The sequence below is a fragment of the Pygocentrus nattereri genome, chromosome 9, assembly GCF_015220715.1.
Source record: "Pygocentrus nattereri isolate fPygNat1 chromosome 9, fPygNat1.pri, whole genome shotgun sequence".
In the NCBI taxonomy this organism is placed as follows: domain Eukaryota; kingdom Metazoa; phylum Chordata; class Actinopteri; order Characiformes; family Serrasalmidae; genus Pygocentrus; species Pygocentrus nattereri.
In genome coordinates, this window is record NC_051219.1 from 44809744 (window position 1) to 44829419 (window position 19676).

Consider the following 19676-nt stretch of genomic DNA (forward strand, 5'->3'; position numbering starts at 1 on the left):
GTCCAGTTCGGTCAGATTTCAACAACATTTACTGAACATCAGATCAAATAAAGTCCAGTTCGGTCAGATTTCACCAACATTTACTGAACATCAGATCAAATAAAGTCCAGTTCGGTCAGATTTCAACACCATTTACTGAACATCAGATCAAATAAAGTCCAGTTCGGTCAGATTTCAACAACATTTACTGAACATCAGATCAAATAAAGTCCAGTTCGGTCAGATTTCACCAACATTTACTGAACATCAGATCAAATAAAGTCCAGTTCAGTCAGATTTCACCAACATTTACTGACCATCAGATCAAATAAAGTCCAGTTCAGTCAGATTTCAACAACATTTACTGAACATCAGATCAAATAAAGTCCAGTTCGGTCAGATTTCAACAACATTTACTGAACATCAGATCAAATAAAGTCCAGTTCGGTCAGATTTCAACAACATTTACTGAACATCAGATCAAATAATGTCCAGTTCGGTCAGATTTCACCAACATTTACTGAACATCAGATCAAATAAAGTCCAGTTCAGTCAGATTTCAACAACATTTACTGAACATCAGATCAAATAAAGTCCAGTTCGGTCAGATTTCAACAACATTTACTGAACATCAGATCAAATAAAGTCCAGTTCGGTCAGATTTCAACAATATTTACTGAACATCAGATCAAATAAAGTCCAGTTCGGTCAGATTTCAACACCATTTACTGAACATCAGATCAAATAAAGTCCAGTTCGGTCAGATTTCAACAACATTTACTGTTTCCTCTTTTTAGATCACGTCATGTGGAATAACTTCCCTCTGGCTCACTTTCCTCTCTGACCGCTGTTTCTCTCCTCGTCCCTCCCCTGTGTGGCATCATTGACTCGACTCTCAGAGCTCATCGTAATGCACAGATCTGATTGGTTGAGTGCGTCACCTGTGATTTTAACAACGCATGCGATTGGTCTGTGGCCGCAAAAGCTGATTAAAACAGGACCACCCCATCGAAATTAAATAATTCTCCATAGTTTATCATTTGTAGGTCTAGGTCTGCATAGGACACCGTCTGGGTCCGGACTCAGACCATGGACCATCTATTAGTGACCTGCTCTATATTATCACTGTCTAATCCTACAGACAGTTTCCCTGCTCTGCCGTGTCTGTGTGCTCTAGCATTAATACGAATCGGTGTTGGCATTAAGCTTCCGCTCAACGATGCATTTTTTTGTGATCATCTTTTTATTGCATTCCTCAAAATGCGCAGTGCAGATGGTCTAAACGGGAACATATCGCTGCTTCTGGAAGAAAATGTTTTTCAGTTTTTGACATAATTTCAAAATACCTGTTGCTCTTTACATTGTGTGTAAATTTCATGATGAATTTATCAAAAGAAACATCTCAAAATGACCTGGAAAAACTTCCGGTTTCATTGGCTTACATTAACAATAAAGAAGGTTTTTTCCTTCTCCTGTAAAGTTCCCATTTTGGACATACGAGGTTTTGTTCCAACAGCGATATAATATTAGGAGCACATGCAGGTCAAAGGCACAGAATAGAACCAATGCCAAACTAAAGTTCTGGGATTGAATCATTTAAATTCTCCTGGTTACCAGGCGTTAACCGCTTTGCTGTGTTGAACCTGGCTATGAGATTTTCCATACAAACTATGTTTTGGAAACTAGATATCCAGACATCTTCATGGGTCCCTGGCGTAAAGCTTTCATCTCTGAGAACATGAATTGAGGAGAACATCAAGCTGCTTCAGGTCTGAAAACATCCACAGGTGTTTCTGTCCATCCTTCCACTGTGAGAAGAACTGGTTATACGTCAGAAAATACATGGAGCTGTCAAGAAGCTGTTGATGAAAAAAGGAAAACTAAAACCCAAAAACTGGACATCTGTGATGTGGAGTACGTTTTATGGACTGATGACTGAAATTTGGAACTGAGGTTATGGATTATGAGAAGACTGAACTTTGGACATCCAGAACTTTGTGTGAAAGCTGTCACCTTGCCCTGACTGAGAGAACCTGAACGTCTGAATCACTGAGCGTGTTCACGTGTTCACTCAATAATCCGATAACTGCGGAAAATCCGAATTGGTCAGTAATCCCATCAACAGGTCTACATGCACTTGAGTAATCAGATAATGGGGAAACTCCGGGTCAACACGAGTCAGACAGTCATCAGATTTCTGCTCTACAATCAGCCGATAAACTCACAGAAGAATATTTATATCCTTTATTTTGTGTTTGGTCTCGCGACGTCCACCGAGTAAGAGTTCACATGCACTGAGGAATCGGATCCCTGAGCTCAAACCCAGCCTCTTTATCGGATTTCTTAATCAGATATCTAGATCGGAAAACTGAAAAATCTGAAAACTGCAGAAATCCGAATAGGACCAGATTACTGAGCGCACGTACTCGCACTCATTAACAGAAACAATTGAGGCGAAAATGGTAATCGGGATAAAATGTGCACTATAGTGGTGCATAAATCCATTAAATACTAATGTAACAGATCATTTCTTAGTTTACTTGTTTCATGTTTCAACCGGCATGTCGCTGCTGTCGGGAGAAAACCTCGTATCTCCATTTTCGGCAGTTTTGGACATGATTTGAAAAAAAATGTTGTGTGTAAATTTCCTGATGAATGGCCTGAAAGAAGCGGCCCAAAATTGACTAAAGTTACCATTTTGGAGATACGAGGTTTCCTTCCAACAGCGACATGCAGAAACGAGGAAAAACTATTCCGTAAACATTTAGGAAATCAATCCTCTGTAACTCTGATCACAACAAATACAACTTCAAACAGGCTCCAATCAAATATCAACACCTCAAATGAATGCCACTTCAAAGTAAGGCAGCAAAGAAGCTTTGTCTGTCTGTCTATGTCCAGCTGAGAGATGTAGTTACTGTCCTACTTCAAACTGATCGTCAGATCAGCCCAAAATACCGAACTCATGCATACTAATACGTCCTAGTTAGGGGAAAGCACGTCTCACCCCATGCAGTCTGGTGCCAAGACATTTCATGAATATTTTACATCACACCTAATGGAATAAAAAGCTGTACAATAAAGTCTCAGACATTCCTTTTTACTTCAAACGCATGCGGAGAAGTCAGTAACTTGACAGCGGCACAATCTGCGTAGCTTCGGCTTTTTGGCAAATTGGTTTAAAAATGAAAGAACTGTCATGAATTTAAAGTGTAGAGAGCAGCTTTAATTCATGGATGTGATACTCAGCAGTTCACGTGTCTTTTTATGCCCAGTTCTCCACTTTATGGATCAAAAAAAGCCTGTTTGCTTGTTTCTTTTCCAGGTATGTGCCGGCGAATCAATAGTTTATGCATTGGAGAACCAACGGAAAGGTCTCCAGTTGATTTACATGTGGCATTTGTTGCCAATATTATTGGCCGGTGTGATCTAACTGCAGATAAATCGGTACCAGTGCAGGAGGAGGCAGGCTTCAACCATGCTGTGAGTGTTGTTTGTCCAGCAGAGGGCGTCCTGCGGCTCCCCTGTTGGCAACACATGACGGAGACAGTCTGCGTTCATGGTTTAACTGATGTGTGCCTGACGATGACGGCAAGCCAAGGCTTTCAAAAGCACTGAAGCTTTCCTGCTACCTGTATCATAAAAAGCTGCCATCTTTTTGGTCAAAACAACAAAGTACAACACCAACCGATCAGGCGTGACATCCTGACCACCTCCTCGTTTCTACACTCACTGTCCACTTTATCAGCTCCACTTACTGTATAGCTGCACTCTGTAGTTCTACAGTTACAGACTGTAGTCCATCTGTTTCTCTGATACTCTGTTACCCTGTTCTTCAGTGGTCAGGACCCCCATGGACCCCCACAGAGCAGGTACTGTTTGGGTGGTGGGTCATTCTCAGCACTGCAGTGACACTGACATGGTGGTGGTGTGTTAGTGTGTGTTGCGCTGGTCTGAGTGGATCAGACACAGCAGTGCTGCTGGAGTTTTTAAACACTGTGTCCACTCACTGTCCACTCTATTAGACACTCCGACACTTGTCGGCCCACCTTGTAGATGTAAAGTCAGAGACGACAGCTCATCTGTCAGTGGTCACAGGACGTTGCCCACAGGACGCTGAGGGGTTTAAAAAGTCTGATCCACTCAGACCAGGACAACACACTCCTTGATATGCCTCATAGGTGTAAGTAGGAACAGACAAGAAGTAACATTTATTTGCTAAGGAATGTTGGATGTTTATGTTTGCGTGTTTTTGTTTGTGTTTTGAGGTCATTATGAGTTTCACTTACTCGGTACGCAGGCATCTGTATCTGTCCTCCATGGCCGTGCATAAAGGTGTTGTACAAGAGGTTAAATTCGCCGTCGCCTTTAGGTGCTCCAGAGTTACATCTGTCTGCGTACTGCTGTCCACCCCTCTCGCACCTGACGGTGGAGTGACGGAGGTCTTACTGGGGGCAACCCTGCGCAGAATTTCAACCTCAACGCGGTCTCTGGCCATCAGGAAAGCCTCCACTGCTTCATCATGAGTGGCCAAAGACAGTTCCTTTCCATTTGCCTTCGCACATGGAGACAGAGGGTGGAGGGGGTGGAGGGCAGACAGACAGACAGAGACAAAAAATAAAACAAGAATTTTGTTAGAATGACAAAATCTCAATTTAGTCCTAAACAAAGGACGGCTTGTATTAAGAGACCTGCGTATAGTTTATTCGGGACTTCGCTGACTCGGACACTGGACTAAAATCTACTGCCTCGAGCGGCCCTGATTATTTTATTTTAATGAAAGAGATCATTAAATGTTCCAGTTTGTCACTAACACTACAAGCATAACGCCACTGAGACTTCACCTCGTGTTTTGGTCGTGACTGTTTGAGCATTTTAGCATAATTTTGACCATAACTCAGAAACCACAGGCGGTGCGAGACAAACAAACAGCTGTACACACATGCAGTCATAGCCTCTCTCATTAGAAGTGAAACTGGTTCAGTTTATTGCAGGAAATACATTTCTTAACGCTGAACAATGACAGCAGAGGAGCTTCTTCCCACAAGCCGTCGCTCTCGAACAGGTAAAATAGAAAAACACACCAAACATTTTCCAGCTGCACGACTAAATATACTGGAATACATTATCACTCTCAACAGTCCATCCTCGGGAAGTACCGCCTCAGACCTTATTACCCCACTGATCTGACCGGTACCTCACTCACCTGCCTTATTACCCCACTGATCTGACCGGTACCTCACTCACCTGCCTTATTACCCCACTGATCTGACTGGTACCTCACTCACTTGCCTTATTACCCCACTGATCTGATCGGTACCTCACTCACCTGCCTTATTACCCCACTGATCTGACTGTTACCTCACTCACTTGCCTTATTACCCCACTGATCTGACTGGTACCTCACTCACTTGCCTTATTACCCCACTGATCTGATCGGTACCTCACTCACCTGCCTTATTACCCCACTGATCTGATCGGTACCTCACTCACTTGCCTTATTACCCCACTGATCTGACTGGTACCTCACTCACTTGCCTTATTACCCCACTGATCTGACCGGTACCTCACTCACTTGCCTTATTACCCCACTGATCTGACCGGTACCTCACTCACTTGCATTATTACCCCAGTGATCTGACTGTTACCTCACTCACCTGCCTTATTACCCCACTGATCTGACTGTTACCTCACTCACCTGCCTTATTACCCCACTGATCTGACTGTTACCTCAGCTTTCTTTGACACTATACATCCTTTAACTGTGAGTGTGTGAGTGAGTGACTGTGAGTGAGTGTGAGTGAGTGTGAGAGAGTGTTAGTGAGTGAGTGAGTGAGTGTGAGAGAGTGAGTGAGTGAGTGAGTGTGAGAGAGTGAGTGTGAGTGAGTGAGTGTGAGAGAGTGAGTGTGAGTGAGTGACTGTGAGTGAGTGTGAGAGTGAGTGTGAGTGAGTGTTAGTGAGTGAGTGACTGTGAGTGAGTGTGAGAGTGAGTGTGAGTGAGTGTGAGAGAGTGTTAGTGAGTGAGTGAGTGAGTGTGAGAGAGTGAGTGTGAGTGAGTGTGAGAGAGTGAGTGAGTGAGTGAGTGTGAGAGAGTGAGTGAGTGAGAGTGAGTGTGAGTGAGTGTGAGAGTGAGTGAGTGAGTGAGTGTGAGTGAGTGAGTGAGAGTGAGTGTGAGTGAGTGAGTGAGTGTGAGAGAGTGAGTGAGTGAGAGTGAGAGTGAGTGAGTGAGTGAGTGTGAGTGAGTGAGTGAGAGTGAGTGAGTGAGTGAGTGAGAGTGAGTGTGAGTGAGTGAGTGAGTGTGAGTGAGTGAGAGTGAGTGTGAGTGAGTGAGTGAGTGAGTGAGAGAGTGAGTGAGTGAGTGAGTGAGTGAGTGAGAGAGTGAGTGTGAGTGAGTGTGAGAGAGTGAGTGAGTGAGTGTGAGAGAGTGAGTGAGTGAGAGTGAGTGAGTGAGTGAGTGAGTGAGTGTGAGTGAGTGAGTGAGTGAGTGAGTGAGTGTGAGAGAGTGAGTGAGTGAGAGTGAGTGTGAGTGAGTGTGAGAGTGAGTGAGTGAGTGAGTGAGTGTGAGTGAGTGAGTGTGAGTGAGTGAGTGAGTGAGTGAGTGAGTGAGTGAGTGAGAGTGAGTGTGAGTGAGTGTGAGAGTGAGTGAGTGAGTGAGTGAGTGAGTGAGTGAGTGAGTGTGAGTGAGTGAGTGAGAGTGAGTGTGAGTGAGTGAGTGAGTGAGTGAGTGAGTGAGTGAGAGTGAGTGTGAGTGAGTGTGAGAGTGAGTGAGTGAGTGAGTGAGTGAGTGAGTGAGTGAGTGAGTGAGTGAGTGTGAGTGAGTGAGTGAGAGTGAGTGTGAGTGAGTGAGTGAGTGAGTGAGTGAGTGAGTGAGAGAGTGAGTGAGTGAGTGAGTGTGAGTGAGTGAGTGAGAGTGAGTGTGAGTGAGTGAGTGAGTGAGTGAGTGAGTGAGAGAGTGAGTGAGTGAGTGAGAGAGTGAGTGAGTGAATTTTTGAAAATCTTTTTTAAAAAATTACTGGAGTCTGGTGAAGCCGCCTCCCTACAGTGCAGCATAAATGATGAGTGAGTATATCGCTGCTGTCGGAATAAACCTCGTATCCCCATTTTTAACATTTTTCAGTTTTTTACATAATTTTAAAATACCTGTCGCCCTTTACGCTGCCTGCAAATTTCATGAAGAGCGGAGTAAACGAAACGGCCCAAAGTGGCTTGGAAAGACGTCCGGTTCCATTGACTTACATTGAAAGTAAAGTAGGTTTTTCCCTTCTCCTGTGAGTTACCATTTTGGAGATACGAGGTTTTCTTCCAACAATTGCGATACATTTATCTTATTACTATCTTTATTAACGCCTTAGGTCTAAACTGATCGTCACATAATCCTTGTAAACATCAAAGGTATTAATATTTATTTGTTTTCAAATATTTTTTTATCTGTATGGACCACAGGATGAACTAGTTCACCATAGTAGTCCATAAGCTAAACTGGAGGCTTGTAAGAGATCAAGAGGGCGACCCATCAGCTTGGCTGAAGTTTAGTCAGTCAGTTGGCCAGGCTTCATTTCAGCCTAATCAACATATCATTTAACAGAAGCTGCGTCACTCTTAATCAAGCAAGTACACAAGTTTGTGCTTGACTTGGCATCAATCAGGCATGGAAAAGCCTTTGAATGCAGGACTGAGAGACGGATTCCTGCCAGTTAGGACTAATGGGAAAATATCCTACTTATCAATTTACTGTGAAACTCAAAACCCAAGCGCAATGTCCTCGGGGACTGAGCAGTTCAATCAGCTGCCTGTTTTGACTGATTCACACAGTAATAACACAGAAACTCAGTACTCTGCCTGTGTTCAGTGTGAGCTAACAACCTGCTTTAGATTCACTCATCATCATTAAGCCAGAGAAGAGCTCAGGCGCAGAGCCATTTTCAGTCAATAAACAGTTAAACAGTCTAAATTTCATACAAAGTGGTCAACAGTAGCTCATAAAAGTGAATGATGTGGTTTGCTGATACGCACCAATCAGGCGTAACATCATGACCACCTCCTCGTTTCTACGCACACTGAGTGGATCAGACACAGCAGTGCTGCTGGAGTTTTAAACACTGTGTCCACTCACTGTCCACTCTATTAGACACTCCTACCTTGTCGGTCCACCTTGTAGATGTAAAGTCAGAGACGACAGCTCATCTGCTGCTGCACAGTTTGTGTTGGTCATCCTCTAGTCCTTCATCAGTGGTCACAGGATGCTGCTGGCTGGATGTTTTTGGTTGGTGGACTATTCTCAGTCCAGCAGTGACACTGAGATGTTTAATAACTCCAGCAGCACTGCTGTGTCTGATCCACTCAGACCAGCACAACACACACTAACACACCACCACCAGTCAGTGTCACTGCAGTGCTGAGAATGACCCACCACCCAAACAGTACCTGCTCTGTGAGGGTCCATGGGGGTCCTGACCACTGAAGAACAGGGTAACAGAGTATCAGAGAAACAGATGGACTACAGTCTGTAACTGTAGAACTACAGAGAGCAGCTATACGGTCAGTGGAGCTGATAAAGTGGACAGTGAGCGTAGAAACGAGGAGGTGGTCAGAGTGTTCTGCCTGATCGGTGTAAACACACGTGAGGTCAAACCGAGGTTAGATTCCAGTGGCAGCCACTTATATAAGGGTTGTAAGTAAATCAGTGTCTGCTGTAACGAGCTAAAGCTTATAAACAAACAAACAAACAAACACACCAAGCATTTTGTGTGGGTCACAAACATTACCTCCCTTTCACAGTTGTGTGTGACCCTATCATGACCCCGTCAAATGTATACAGTCTCTGAAATTCCTACATCATGCTGGCAGAGTGCTGACCGAAGTAGTACCGGACAGTGTAAGCAGGGTCGGAGGGGTAAATCTACATGCGTCTTCCTGTACGAATTGCTGATTACTTGTTATAAAAATGCAAAAAAAATAATCTGGAACCTAATCTAGAATAATCTAATCTCATTAGCTACTATTAAAACAATTAAAGACTCCAGGTAAAGAGGAAATCTGCAACTGCTGTATGAAAGAAAAGCAGGTAGGGGGCACTGCGTGGGTGCAACGTGTACATCCACTTAAAAATGTCATGAAGTGTTTCGGTGGAGTTAACCGGAATTCGGATAAGGCATGTTTATTGGTAATACATCAAATAAATCACGGAGAAGGTGAGGACACACAAGGTGGCGTCCCAGTAGTCTACACGTTTAACAACATGGCCCAATCTAAATGGAGTAAAATATGGAAATATTTCAGACATATATGGTTTAAGGTTTCCAGCTTTCTGCCCAATGACTACTGGGATAAGTTCCAGCTACCTTTGTGACCCAGAAGGATAAGCGGCGTAGACTATGTGTGTGTGTGTGTGTGTGTGTGTGTGTGTGTGTGTGTGTAGTTTAAGGGCCTTCGAGGCCTCCAGGTGGACACAGCCAAGCCTGCTCTTCGTGAAGCTGAACCGAAGGCCTACTGTGTCAGATTAACCCTCAGATTAATGGTTCTAAACATAATAGAGAGAGAATAAACGTAAAGAGTCACTGTAAAACTGCTATAAGGTACACGTATCGCTGCTGCTGGAACAAAACCTCGTATCTCCATTTTTGGCGCTTTTCAGTTTTGACATAGTTCAAAAATGCCTGTGTAAACTTCATGACGAATGGACCAAAAGAAAGGGCCCAAAATGACCTGGAGAAAATTCTGGTTCCATTGACTTACACTAAAAGTAAAGTATGTTTTTTGCTTCTCCTGTAAAGTGACCGTTTGGGAGATGAGAGGTTTTGAAATGAACAGTTCAACAATAAATGGTCTTGAACACTGGCGTTAATGCATAGCTGCTATAGCACCAACCTTATACCCTGAAGATCAGCGCAGACTGCTGCTCACCATAGCAATGCAGACAACAGTCTTGCCTAGTCAGTAGATAATGAAACGGCAAAGAGAGAGATTTAAGACGAACATTGATAGTTTGGAGATGTATGGACTGATTTGCTTTTATAATCACTCCGGCTGGTTTCCTGATATGTTTAACCTGCAAGGAGAAACTGACAAACACTAGTCACGAAACTAAACTCAGCTTCTTGCTCAAATTTTAGCTTAAATGGTGCAGCACTTAGCTACATCCTGGCACCATTTAAGGTGAAAAAGGAAAATCTGTACGAGAAGCTGGCGAATGAGAAGCCACTTCAGCCTCGCAAAGAGTCGAACGCTGAGAGACGTTTTACAAGAAACTGATCAACTTTTGAGGAAAAGTTTCCTGCTGGAGATGCGAGAAAAGCGGCTACAGCTGAGCTGAAGCTTAAAGCCGAGCAAAGTAAGTCTGAGTCCTTGTTTATATTTTTTATTCTACTTTCATACATCAGCACATCCTGAGACACATTTACAGCCAAGAAGGTAAAATTAATGTAAATTGTTGTGGCTCCCAAAGTGGTTTGATTTCTGTTGAAAGGACAAAATGGCTTTTCTTCACAGTTGGGTTACGACCCCTGGCCTTCTGCTACCACACAACTAAAACCCCATAGGGCGTAACATAGGGAGGTTATTCTTCCTCAATTTTGATCGTGATTTTTCTTTTATGGCCCAAAGGCCAGACTAACAAAGGCCTAGCTCTAATAGTAACGGTTTCCCGCTCGTCTATTACATATGCCATTAAATGGATTCCGTTATTAAATACTAATGATTCTAAATAAACACTAATGATTTCTTGTATAATTGTGTTTTATCACCTGTCTGTAAAGCACTCTGAGCTGCCAGCGGCATGAAAAGTGCTATATAAATTTAAAAATATTATATTATTTTCATTATTATTACCAAACTCTGGTTTTAAGTACAATTGCTATGGGAATGAAAACAAGTAAAGATCACAAAACAACCACACAGTGGCACAGATTAGATCAAGAAAGCGATCAGGGCCTACAAACCAACATTAAATATTCAGAAAGTATTAAATATTCAGCAATTTACCTGACAGATCTTTTGCAACACTCTCTAGCGCTGCTCTGAGCTCTGGAAAGCAGCACATGATGGCAAAACATTTGGGAATATTATAGCAACTATACACTGCCCTGCGATGGACTGGTGACCTGTCCAGGGTGTATCCTGCCTTCCGCCCGAAGACTGCTGTGATAGGCTCCAGCACCCCCCCACGACCCTGACGGAGAAGCGGCTTAGTGGATGGATGGATGGATGGATGGATGGATGGATGGATGGATAGCAACTATACACTGTCCACACAGAGGACAGGATCTGAGCTGATTCCATGTGTCTATGAGGTGCCTAAGTGCGACTTAACCCTTCCATTAAACTCAAATGCAGTTTTCTTTCTGTTCTCTTTCCCTGACTGTGCGATATTAACCAAATCATAAGGTTCATACTCTTTTCGACTCAAGCGGCATAAACTCTTACAGACAAAACAATCCAAGTTTTAATCTAATTTTTTCAAATTAAGGCTTGCAGGTTTTATGAATGGTCACTGTCACACACAGCCAGACGCACACATACACACAAACCTGAGTGTGTTGTCGTTCTTTGTTGGTCTTCTAACAGCGCTGATGTGAGATATACTGCCTGTCAGTGAGCTGCATCTGCTGGCCACTTCTGCAGCCTCGCCAATCTGTGACAGAATCTGGTGGTTCTTCTATGGTAAAAGTCTTTAAATACACTATATTTCCAAAAGTATTCGCTCGCCTGGCTTCACACACATATGAAATTTAGTGACATCCCATTCTTAATCCATAGGGTTTAATATGATGTCGACCCACCCTTTGCAGCTATAACAGCGTCAGCTCTTCTGGGAAGGCTTTCCTCAAGGGTTAGGAGTGCGTTTGTGCACAGCACATTTGTGAGGTCAGACGCTGATGTTGGACGAGAAGGCCTGGCTCACAGTCTCCGCTCTAATTCATCCCAAAGGTGTTCTATGGGGTTGAGGTCAGGACTCTGTGCAGGCCAGTCAAGTTCTTCAACACCAAACTGGCTCATCCGTGTCTTTATGGACCTGCTTTGAGCACTGGTGCGCAGTCATGTTGGAACAGGAAGGGGCCGTCCCCAAACTGTTCCCACAAAGTTGGGAGCGTGAAATTGTCCAAAATCTCTTGGTGCTGAAGCTTTAAGAGTTCCTTTCACTGGAACTAAGGGGCCGAGCCCAACTCCTGAAAAACACCCCCACACCATGATCCCCCCTCCACCAAACTTTACACTCAGCACAATGCAGTCAGACAAGTACCGTCTCCTGGCAACCGCCAAACCCAGACTCGTCCATTGGATTCCCAGATGGAGAAGCGTGATTGGTCACTCCAGAGAACTCGTCTCCACTGCTCTAGAGTCCAGTGGCGGCGCTTTACTCCACTGCATTCCAAGCTTTGCATTGCACTTGGTGATGTAAGGCTTGGATGCAGCTGCTCGGCCATGGAAACCCATTCCATGAAGCTCTCTACGCTGTTCTTGAGCTGATCTGAAGGCCACATGAAGTTTGGAGGTCTGTAGTGATTGACTCTGCAGAAAGTCGGTGACCTCTGCGCACTATGCCCCTCAGCATCCGCTGACCACTCTGTCATTTTACGTGGCCGACCACTTCGTGGCTGAGTTGCTGTCGTTCCCAATCGCTTCCACTTTGTTATAATCCCACTGACAGTGGACTGTGGAATATTTAGTAGTGAGGAAATTTCACGACTGGACTTGCTGCACAGGTGGCGTCCGATCACGGCACCACGCTGGAATTCACTGAGCTCCTGAGAGCGACCCATTCTTTCACTAATGTCTGTAGAAGCAGTCTGCAGGCCTAGGGGCTCGGCTTTATACACCTGTGGCCATGGAAGTGACTGGAACACCTGAATTCAATGATTTGGATCCGTGAGTGAATACTTTTGGAAATATTGTGTATGTACGTCACTTACAGACCACATTTAAAAGATCATCTGAACATCCAAACCAAAAAATCAGATTTGGGCCACTTTTACCTGCTGTGTGAACGTGGCCTCATCTTCCACGTCACAGACTGGACGTGGCGGCGTCACGTGATACACGCCCGGGAGTACGTTTTTAAGGGGACGGAAAAAGAATTAACAGAATTAAAAAAAAATCTAAATAACTCACACGGCAAGATTACATCAGTTAAAGGCTCTGAATGTCGGTTTCGATTAGTTTTCGATGAATTGCCCAGTCCTAATCAGAACTGTCAGTAATTCCAAAATCCAGAACCGGAAACTGGATTCAAGGTCCAGATTTGAAGGTCTTTGTATGGCACCAGTCCAAAGAGCCCTTCATTTCTGACAGTGTAGTCAGCAGTAATAAACAACTATTGACGTTTTTTGGCTTTATCAACCTGTCAGCCAATCAAAAAGATCAGATCGCCTCTTATCATCAAACTCCCTTGCACAGTTTAGGCACTTAGGCCCTTCAACCGCCACCCTCATTACATGCTTATTAATTAATTCCACATATATGAATGAAATAATTCCCCTCGTAGGCTGCTGTGGAAAAAATGATTTATAAATGATCAGTTAAAGTATATTGCATGCTACTGTGACTGCTTAATGCCAGCATAAGCAAAGCGTTTTCAAATTCACTGAGCAATTAGAACTAATTTTATTTTTTAAGTGCTGATATTTGCTGGTGCTTATCTCCTGCTGACAGACATATTGTGAATCCTTTGCTCCAGGGCTTTATCTCAACAGTGTGTTTAATGTCTTGCCTTGTTTGCTTCAGTGCTCTATTACCCTAATGAGGATCTCTGCTTGTGAGTCATATATCACTGGACAAAATCCCAGAGGCTGAACTACAGCCTGCTGTAGCGTTTGCATGCAATGATAAGAGCCAGGCCAGTTTAAACAAAGATTCTTGTCAAATGTACAAGGAATTTGTGGTGCTCAAGCTAGAAAATGCAAGACAGGTCAGCGGGCTCCGGGTTCTGAAACTAAACTGTTGTACCTTGAAAATGTACCACGCACCGTTTGACATCCAATAAAAAAACAAAGCCAAGTGTTAATGGGGCTGCAATCAAGATCAATTATAGTTAATGCAGTTCATTAGCGCTGATTCATAATTGATTGAATCAGTTCTCTAGCAGGGCCATTATCAGTGAACCGAGTATTTCAAAACAGTTCAACTGCTGTCGGATGATGAAAGGTTATGGAAAAATGCCATCGAGCTCAACGCAGCCATACATATCCCTTATTTCTTTCTTTAAACTTGAATGAGTTCAAGTTAATGGGAATTTGTTAATGTAAAGACACTGTATTGCCTTCCTTGCTGCTCTGTCCTATTCTATTCCTTTATTTTGACCTACATAGGGAACCGTGCAGAAGTCAGAGACCACTCTATCTTTTATTTAATCTCCAGGCAAAATAACCACGTTTTTCAGCGTCAGGATAAACAGAAAATTACAAGGAAATCTTGACAACGCAGAGTTTTTCAGTGAGGATACACTCAAAGTACTGAAGCGCCCTTGAGCAAGACACCTGACCCCCAACTGCTCCCCGAGTGCCCCCCCAATCCGGGCAAGGATTCACTAGTGTGTATGTGATGCTTCACTGCACGGATGGGCTCGAATGCGGAGGTGAAATTTCCCCGCTGTGGGCTCACTTAACTAACTTAACGCTGATAGGAGGATCTCAAAGTGCTTGGGTCATCTTTTGGTCCAAAATTCCCATGGAAGGTAAAGAGGATTCTACATCATTGCCCATGACGTGCAAACAGAACAGTATGGATAAAACTGATCCAGGCACAATGTAGGCACTGAATAATTGATTCTGTTCTGCCTACACTTTCCGGCTGGGGTGCTACACCCTGGAGTGGGACTACTTTCACCTCCTCTTTCTGCAAAAACACAACAATTATAATAATAACACAGCAGCACTGTTGCACGGATGGGACGTTGGCTTGGGTTTTCCATACGAGCCAGCGCTGTAAACATTTTTAGGATCTGTACACGTGAAGACATGCCAGGCGGTCGGGTACGGCGGGGACAGCTTGTACAAAACATCCACATAAACCCGGCGCTGCACCGGTGTGATAAAAACCAACAGCACCTGCTCAAACAGCCTCGGCTGTCTCTGCGGCAAACCTGCAAATGCGTGAGATCAACTGTCCTTAGCCATGGCCTGCAGTGCTTGTACTGGCTTATCAGAGGATCATTCAAATCCTTAGCCTGGCTTAGCTGTGTAATCAACTCAGCAATATGAGGAGAGCATTAACCCTGAAGAAGAGTAAACCTCTGTTCATTTATGGGAGATTAAACACAATAGAAACAACATCGGTTAGTGGTGTGTAATGGTTTTTAGTAAAACGCCCTGATTCTGCCAACAGGCTATTATACAGACAGGCCTTTACAGACAGCATCACATGACTAATATGAGTGACATCACTCTAAACTTTACGATGTTATCGAGCACATTAAGTGGTGCCTTGTGTACCTCAGCGGTAAACATTTCCAAAGCTGCTCCTGCACCAGCTTGTTCTGCTCGGATCCTGACCTTAAGCACGGCATGAGGAACAAAGCATGAGAGGTGGCGGAGCAGCGTTCGAGGGCATTCAAACAGATACTGATCACCATCTGGAAAACGTCTATTCAAATCGAGCAGCTACTCTCACGGGCTGACCAGCAAGGCCAGCTGGTGATTTAATGCAGATACCCATCAAAAAGTAAATGGGGAAGGAAGCTGACTACCAATGTGACATCAGCCTCTTTGTTGACTGTCCAATAAAAAAGTCAATGTCTCAGATGACGTGAGTGTTTTCTGACTTTCCTGTCTGGGAAAAAAAGCACAGTGAGCTTTTAGACCTCACACCACTCAGTGCCTGCTGCCCGTAAATACAACAAACCTGTTACAACAAATAGATATACTTTTATTTCTACTCTCTTATGCTGTAATTATGGTTTTTAGTTTCTGTCTAACTTTATTTGTACTTTTGATTTTCTGCATAGTTTATATAAGTTTATGCGCAATATGTGTCGCTACTGAAACACTGCAATTTCACCTGGGATCAATAAAGTACTATCTCTCTATCTACCTGTCTGTCTATCTACCTGTCTATCTGTCTGTCTATTTATCTGTCTATCTGTCTGTCTATCTACCTGTCTGTCTGTCTATCTACCTGCCTATCTGTCTGTTTATCTGTCTGTCTATCTATTTGCCTATCTGTCTATTTATCTGTCTGTCTGTCTATCTATCTACCTGTCTGTCTGTCTATTTACCTGTCTACCTGTCTGTCTATCTGTCTGTCTATCTACCTGCCTATCTGTCTGTTTATCTGTCTATTTATCTGTCTGTCTGTCTATTTACCTATTTGCCTATCTGTCTGTCTATCTACCTGTCTATCTGTCTATTTATCTGTCTATCTGTCTGTCTATCTACCTGTCTGTCTGTATGTCTACCTGCCTATCTGTCTGTTTATCTGTCTATCTATTTGCCTATCTGTCTATTTATCTGTCTGTCTGTCTATCTATCTATCTACCTGTCTGTCTATCTGTCTGTCTATCTACCTGCCTATCTGTCTGTTTATCTGTCTATTTATCTGTCTGTCTGTCTATCTGTCTATTTACCTATTTGCCTATCTGTCTGTCTATCTGTCTATTTATCTGTCTGTCTATCTATCTATCTATCTATCTATCTACCTGTCTATCTATCTATCTATCTATCTATCTATCTATCTATCTATCTATCTATCTATCTGTCTATCTGTCTGTCTGTCTGTCTGTCTGTCTGTCTGTCTGTCTAAAAACTTTAATGTAGGATAGCGTCTAATCACATATATGCTGTACTGTTACTCTCCAACCAGGCTAATCCATGTATCCAAGTCCTGATTCAGTCTTTCCACAGAAACCAATCTAACATTCACATCATTCTGGGAACTGCAGTAAGGCCTTCCAGTGTGCTTTCATCTTTTCATACGGGATGAAGGGAACAAAGGAGGAAGGACAAAAGCGGACCAAAACAGGCCGGCCCTCATCTCCACAAGAGCGCGCTTCATGCCAAGAACAGCAACGCCGGACTGCACGCTGGGATCCGATTTCACAGGCTGAGAATGGAATTGGAAAACCTGCATCTCGTCTGCAGGGGGCACTTTCTCCAGACCTAGTGATACATATTCCCACTACACACAGCGTCCTGGCAAGGGTGTGTCTGGAGGACCCAAACTACTAAACAGATCAAAGCCGAAAAGGATCCGAATGCATGGACTGGATACCTATGAAGAATTGTATATAGATCATTATTACTATTATCGATTATTATTAATAACTAAGTAGCGAATTCTGGAATTTTGGGTTTGAAGTTCAACAACTTGAAATTAAAGCACAGAACATCAGTTTTAACTTAACAATACTGACATTGATTTATAAAGACTCCATCTGGCTTCCTGTTACATTTAATCTGCACCAAGAAACTGACAAACACTGAAAGAGTTTCGAAGCTTCTCGTTCTAATTTTCCCGTTCCACCTTAAATGGTGCAGGAGTTACATCCTGGCACCACAGGCACCAGTTAAGGTGGAACAGGAAAATTTGAACCAGAAGCTTGAATGAAAAGCGACTTGAGCCTCGTAAAAAGTCGAACGTTGAGAGACATTTTACAAGAAACTGTTCTACTTTTGAGTAAAATTTTCCTGCCAGAGATGCGAGAAAAGCAGCTACAGCCGAGCGTAAAGTCAGTCTCTTTCTTAATATTAATGTTATGTTTTTTAGCCTGTACTTCAGCACAAACTGACACATGTTTATAGCCAAGATGGTAAAATGGACATAAAATGATGTGGCAGGTTGACCCATGTAGCAATTACAGCACTTTTTATACAGAGACTTATTATACTACCGTTGGTGTTTCAGACGTTTTGGCCTTCAAGTCAGCAAAAAGCAAAATGAATGCAATGAAACTCAGTAAAAAAGAGCTATGAATCATATATGGTTGGGTCCATGTACATTGAAAAGCTTTTAATTAAAACACTTAAACATCATTTTACTTAACATTTGCTTCCAATTGTTTTGTACCAAAACAGTGTCAAAACACCCAAGTACTAAATCTCCAGCTGTGTATTTGTCATATGACTGGTTAGATTGGTATATAAGCCCGAGCTTTAGTTCAGACTAGGTATTGCGAGGTATTGGTTTCCCTGTGAATCTACCGAGCATCTTCTGCACAGGTGCTTATCTTGTTATTGACCTTCTGCCCGGTTTGCTGGATTCATGGTTTTGACCCATCGCTTGGTTCGTGGACTCCGTTCGGATCTGCCCTGGTCCGTTATGGTTGCCGTTCCTACTCTGCTGTGTTTACTGGAATTGACCTGTTCCTGTTTCCTGACCACTCCACATCCCTGATTCTACAAGCAAAGCCTCAGTTGTGTCTTCTAACCACAAGCGCCACATGTTACAAGAGCAGAGGACAGAGCCAAAACAACAGACCGCCACCGTTAACTTACTTACAGCGTAATATACTGAATTCACTTCCACATCAACAGAGCTGCGTTTCCTTTTATTGTAAGATGCATCACAACAAGTCCTCTACATGTCAGCTCTCCTCCACAAGTCACATCAGTTATGCAACACCAAAGATCTCCTGCAACACCACTACTACAGCAACAATAAGAGGCTCTGATTACACGGAGCTTAATGCAATAAAACACTCAGGTTTCTTCGCTGGAAAGAGGCTTGGTGTATGTTTGACACAGAAGGGCAATTTTTCTGATAATGATGCCTTAAGCCAAAAACTCCCCTCTGCAGGAAAATCACACTCTAAAATACAAAGCTTTACACTTTTTAGACAAACCTCACTACTTCTGGGGTTTAAACTAGTGGAATATCTGTAGATAAGCTCAGACTAAACCTATAGGGCATTTATTGACATCAGTGTAGTTATGTTTGTATTTAATCTGAGACCTCATTTAAATACTAATATAACTACATTGATAGCTATATTATTGATAATGTAATGTAGTATGCATGATATATACATATACATATATATATATATATATAACACTGTTATCAGAACAAAACCTCGTATCTCCAAATTTGGCAACTTTAAACTTTACAGGAGAAGGAAAAAACCTACTTTACTTTTAATGGAAGTCAATGGAACCAGACGTTTTTTCAAGTTGTTTTGGGCCGTTTCTCTTGCTCCATTCTTCATGAAATTTACAGACAATGTACAGGACAACAGCCATTTCCATTATTCCAATTATAGCAAAAAACAAAAAAATGACAAAAAAACAAGATTTTATATATAATCACTGTTATCGGAACAAAATCTTAAAAAAAGAAAAACATAAAAACGTACTTTAGTCAGTGGAACCAGACTTATAAGCTTAAATAAGCTTGTTTCTGTGATGCAAACAGAAAATATTTTTAATATAAATAGCCAGCCACATTTGGCAGTGAAATAATAACAAATAACACAAATACAGCTTCTCTGATTTCAGTGATGTTCGGCACACCTCTCTTACTTTCGTCTGAATAGCATCCGGTTACCAGGGATGAACTAAAATTTCGGCCACTGAAAATTTTGCCTGAAAATAGCAAAGATTACAATTAAGTGCAAAAACTGAAGACTGGTCTCTTCCAGAATGACGACGTCATCCACACGGCACGGAGGGTCCCTGAGTGGTTTGATGAGTATAATGATGATGTAAATTATAAGCGATGGCTTAGATTTTGGACGTTTGTGTTCGGCCTCTCCACCGCCGATACACCAGTTT

General features: G+C 42.8%; 1 protein-coding gene across 1 annotated transcript in view; it reads right to left on the reverse strand.

Moving 5' to 3' along the window:
- pdzrn3a (PDZ domain containing RING finger 3a) overlaps positions 1-19676 on the reverse strand; it is a 46626-nt gene that overhangs the window by 8087 nt on the left and 18863 nt on the right. The window contains exon 4 of the mRNA XM_017715914.2: positions 4269-4534. Coding sequence (XP_017571403.1) covers positions 4269-4534 — 266 coding nt within the window. The remainder of the gene's footprint in view (positions 1-4268; positions 4535-19676) is intronic.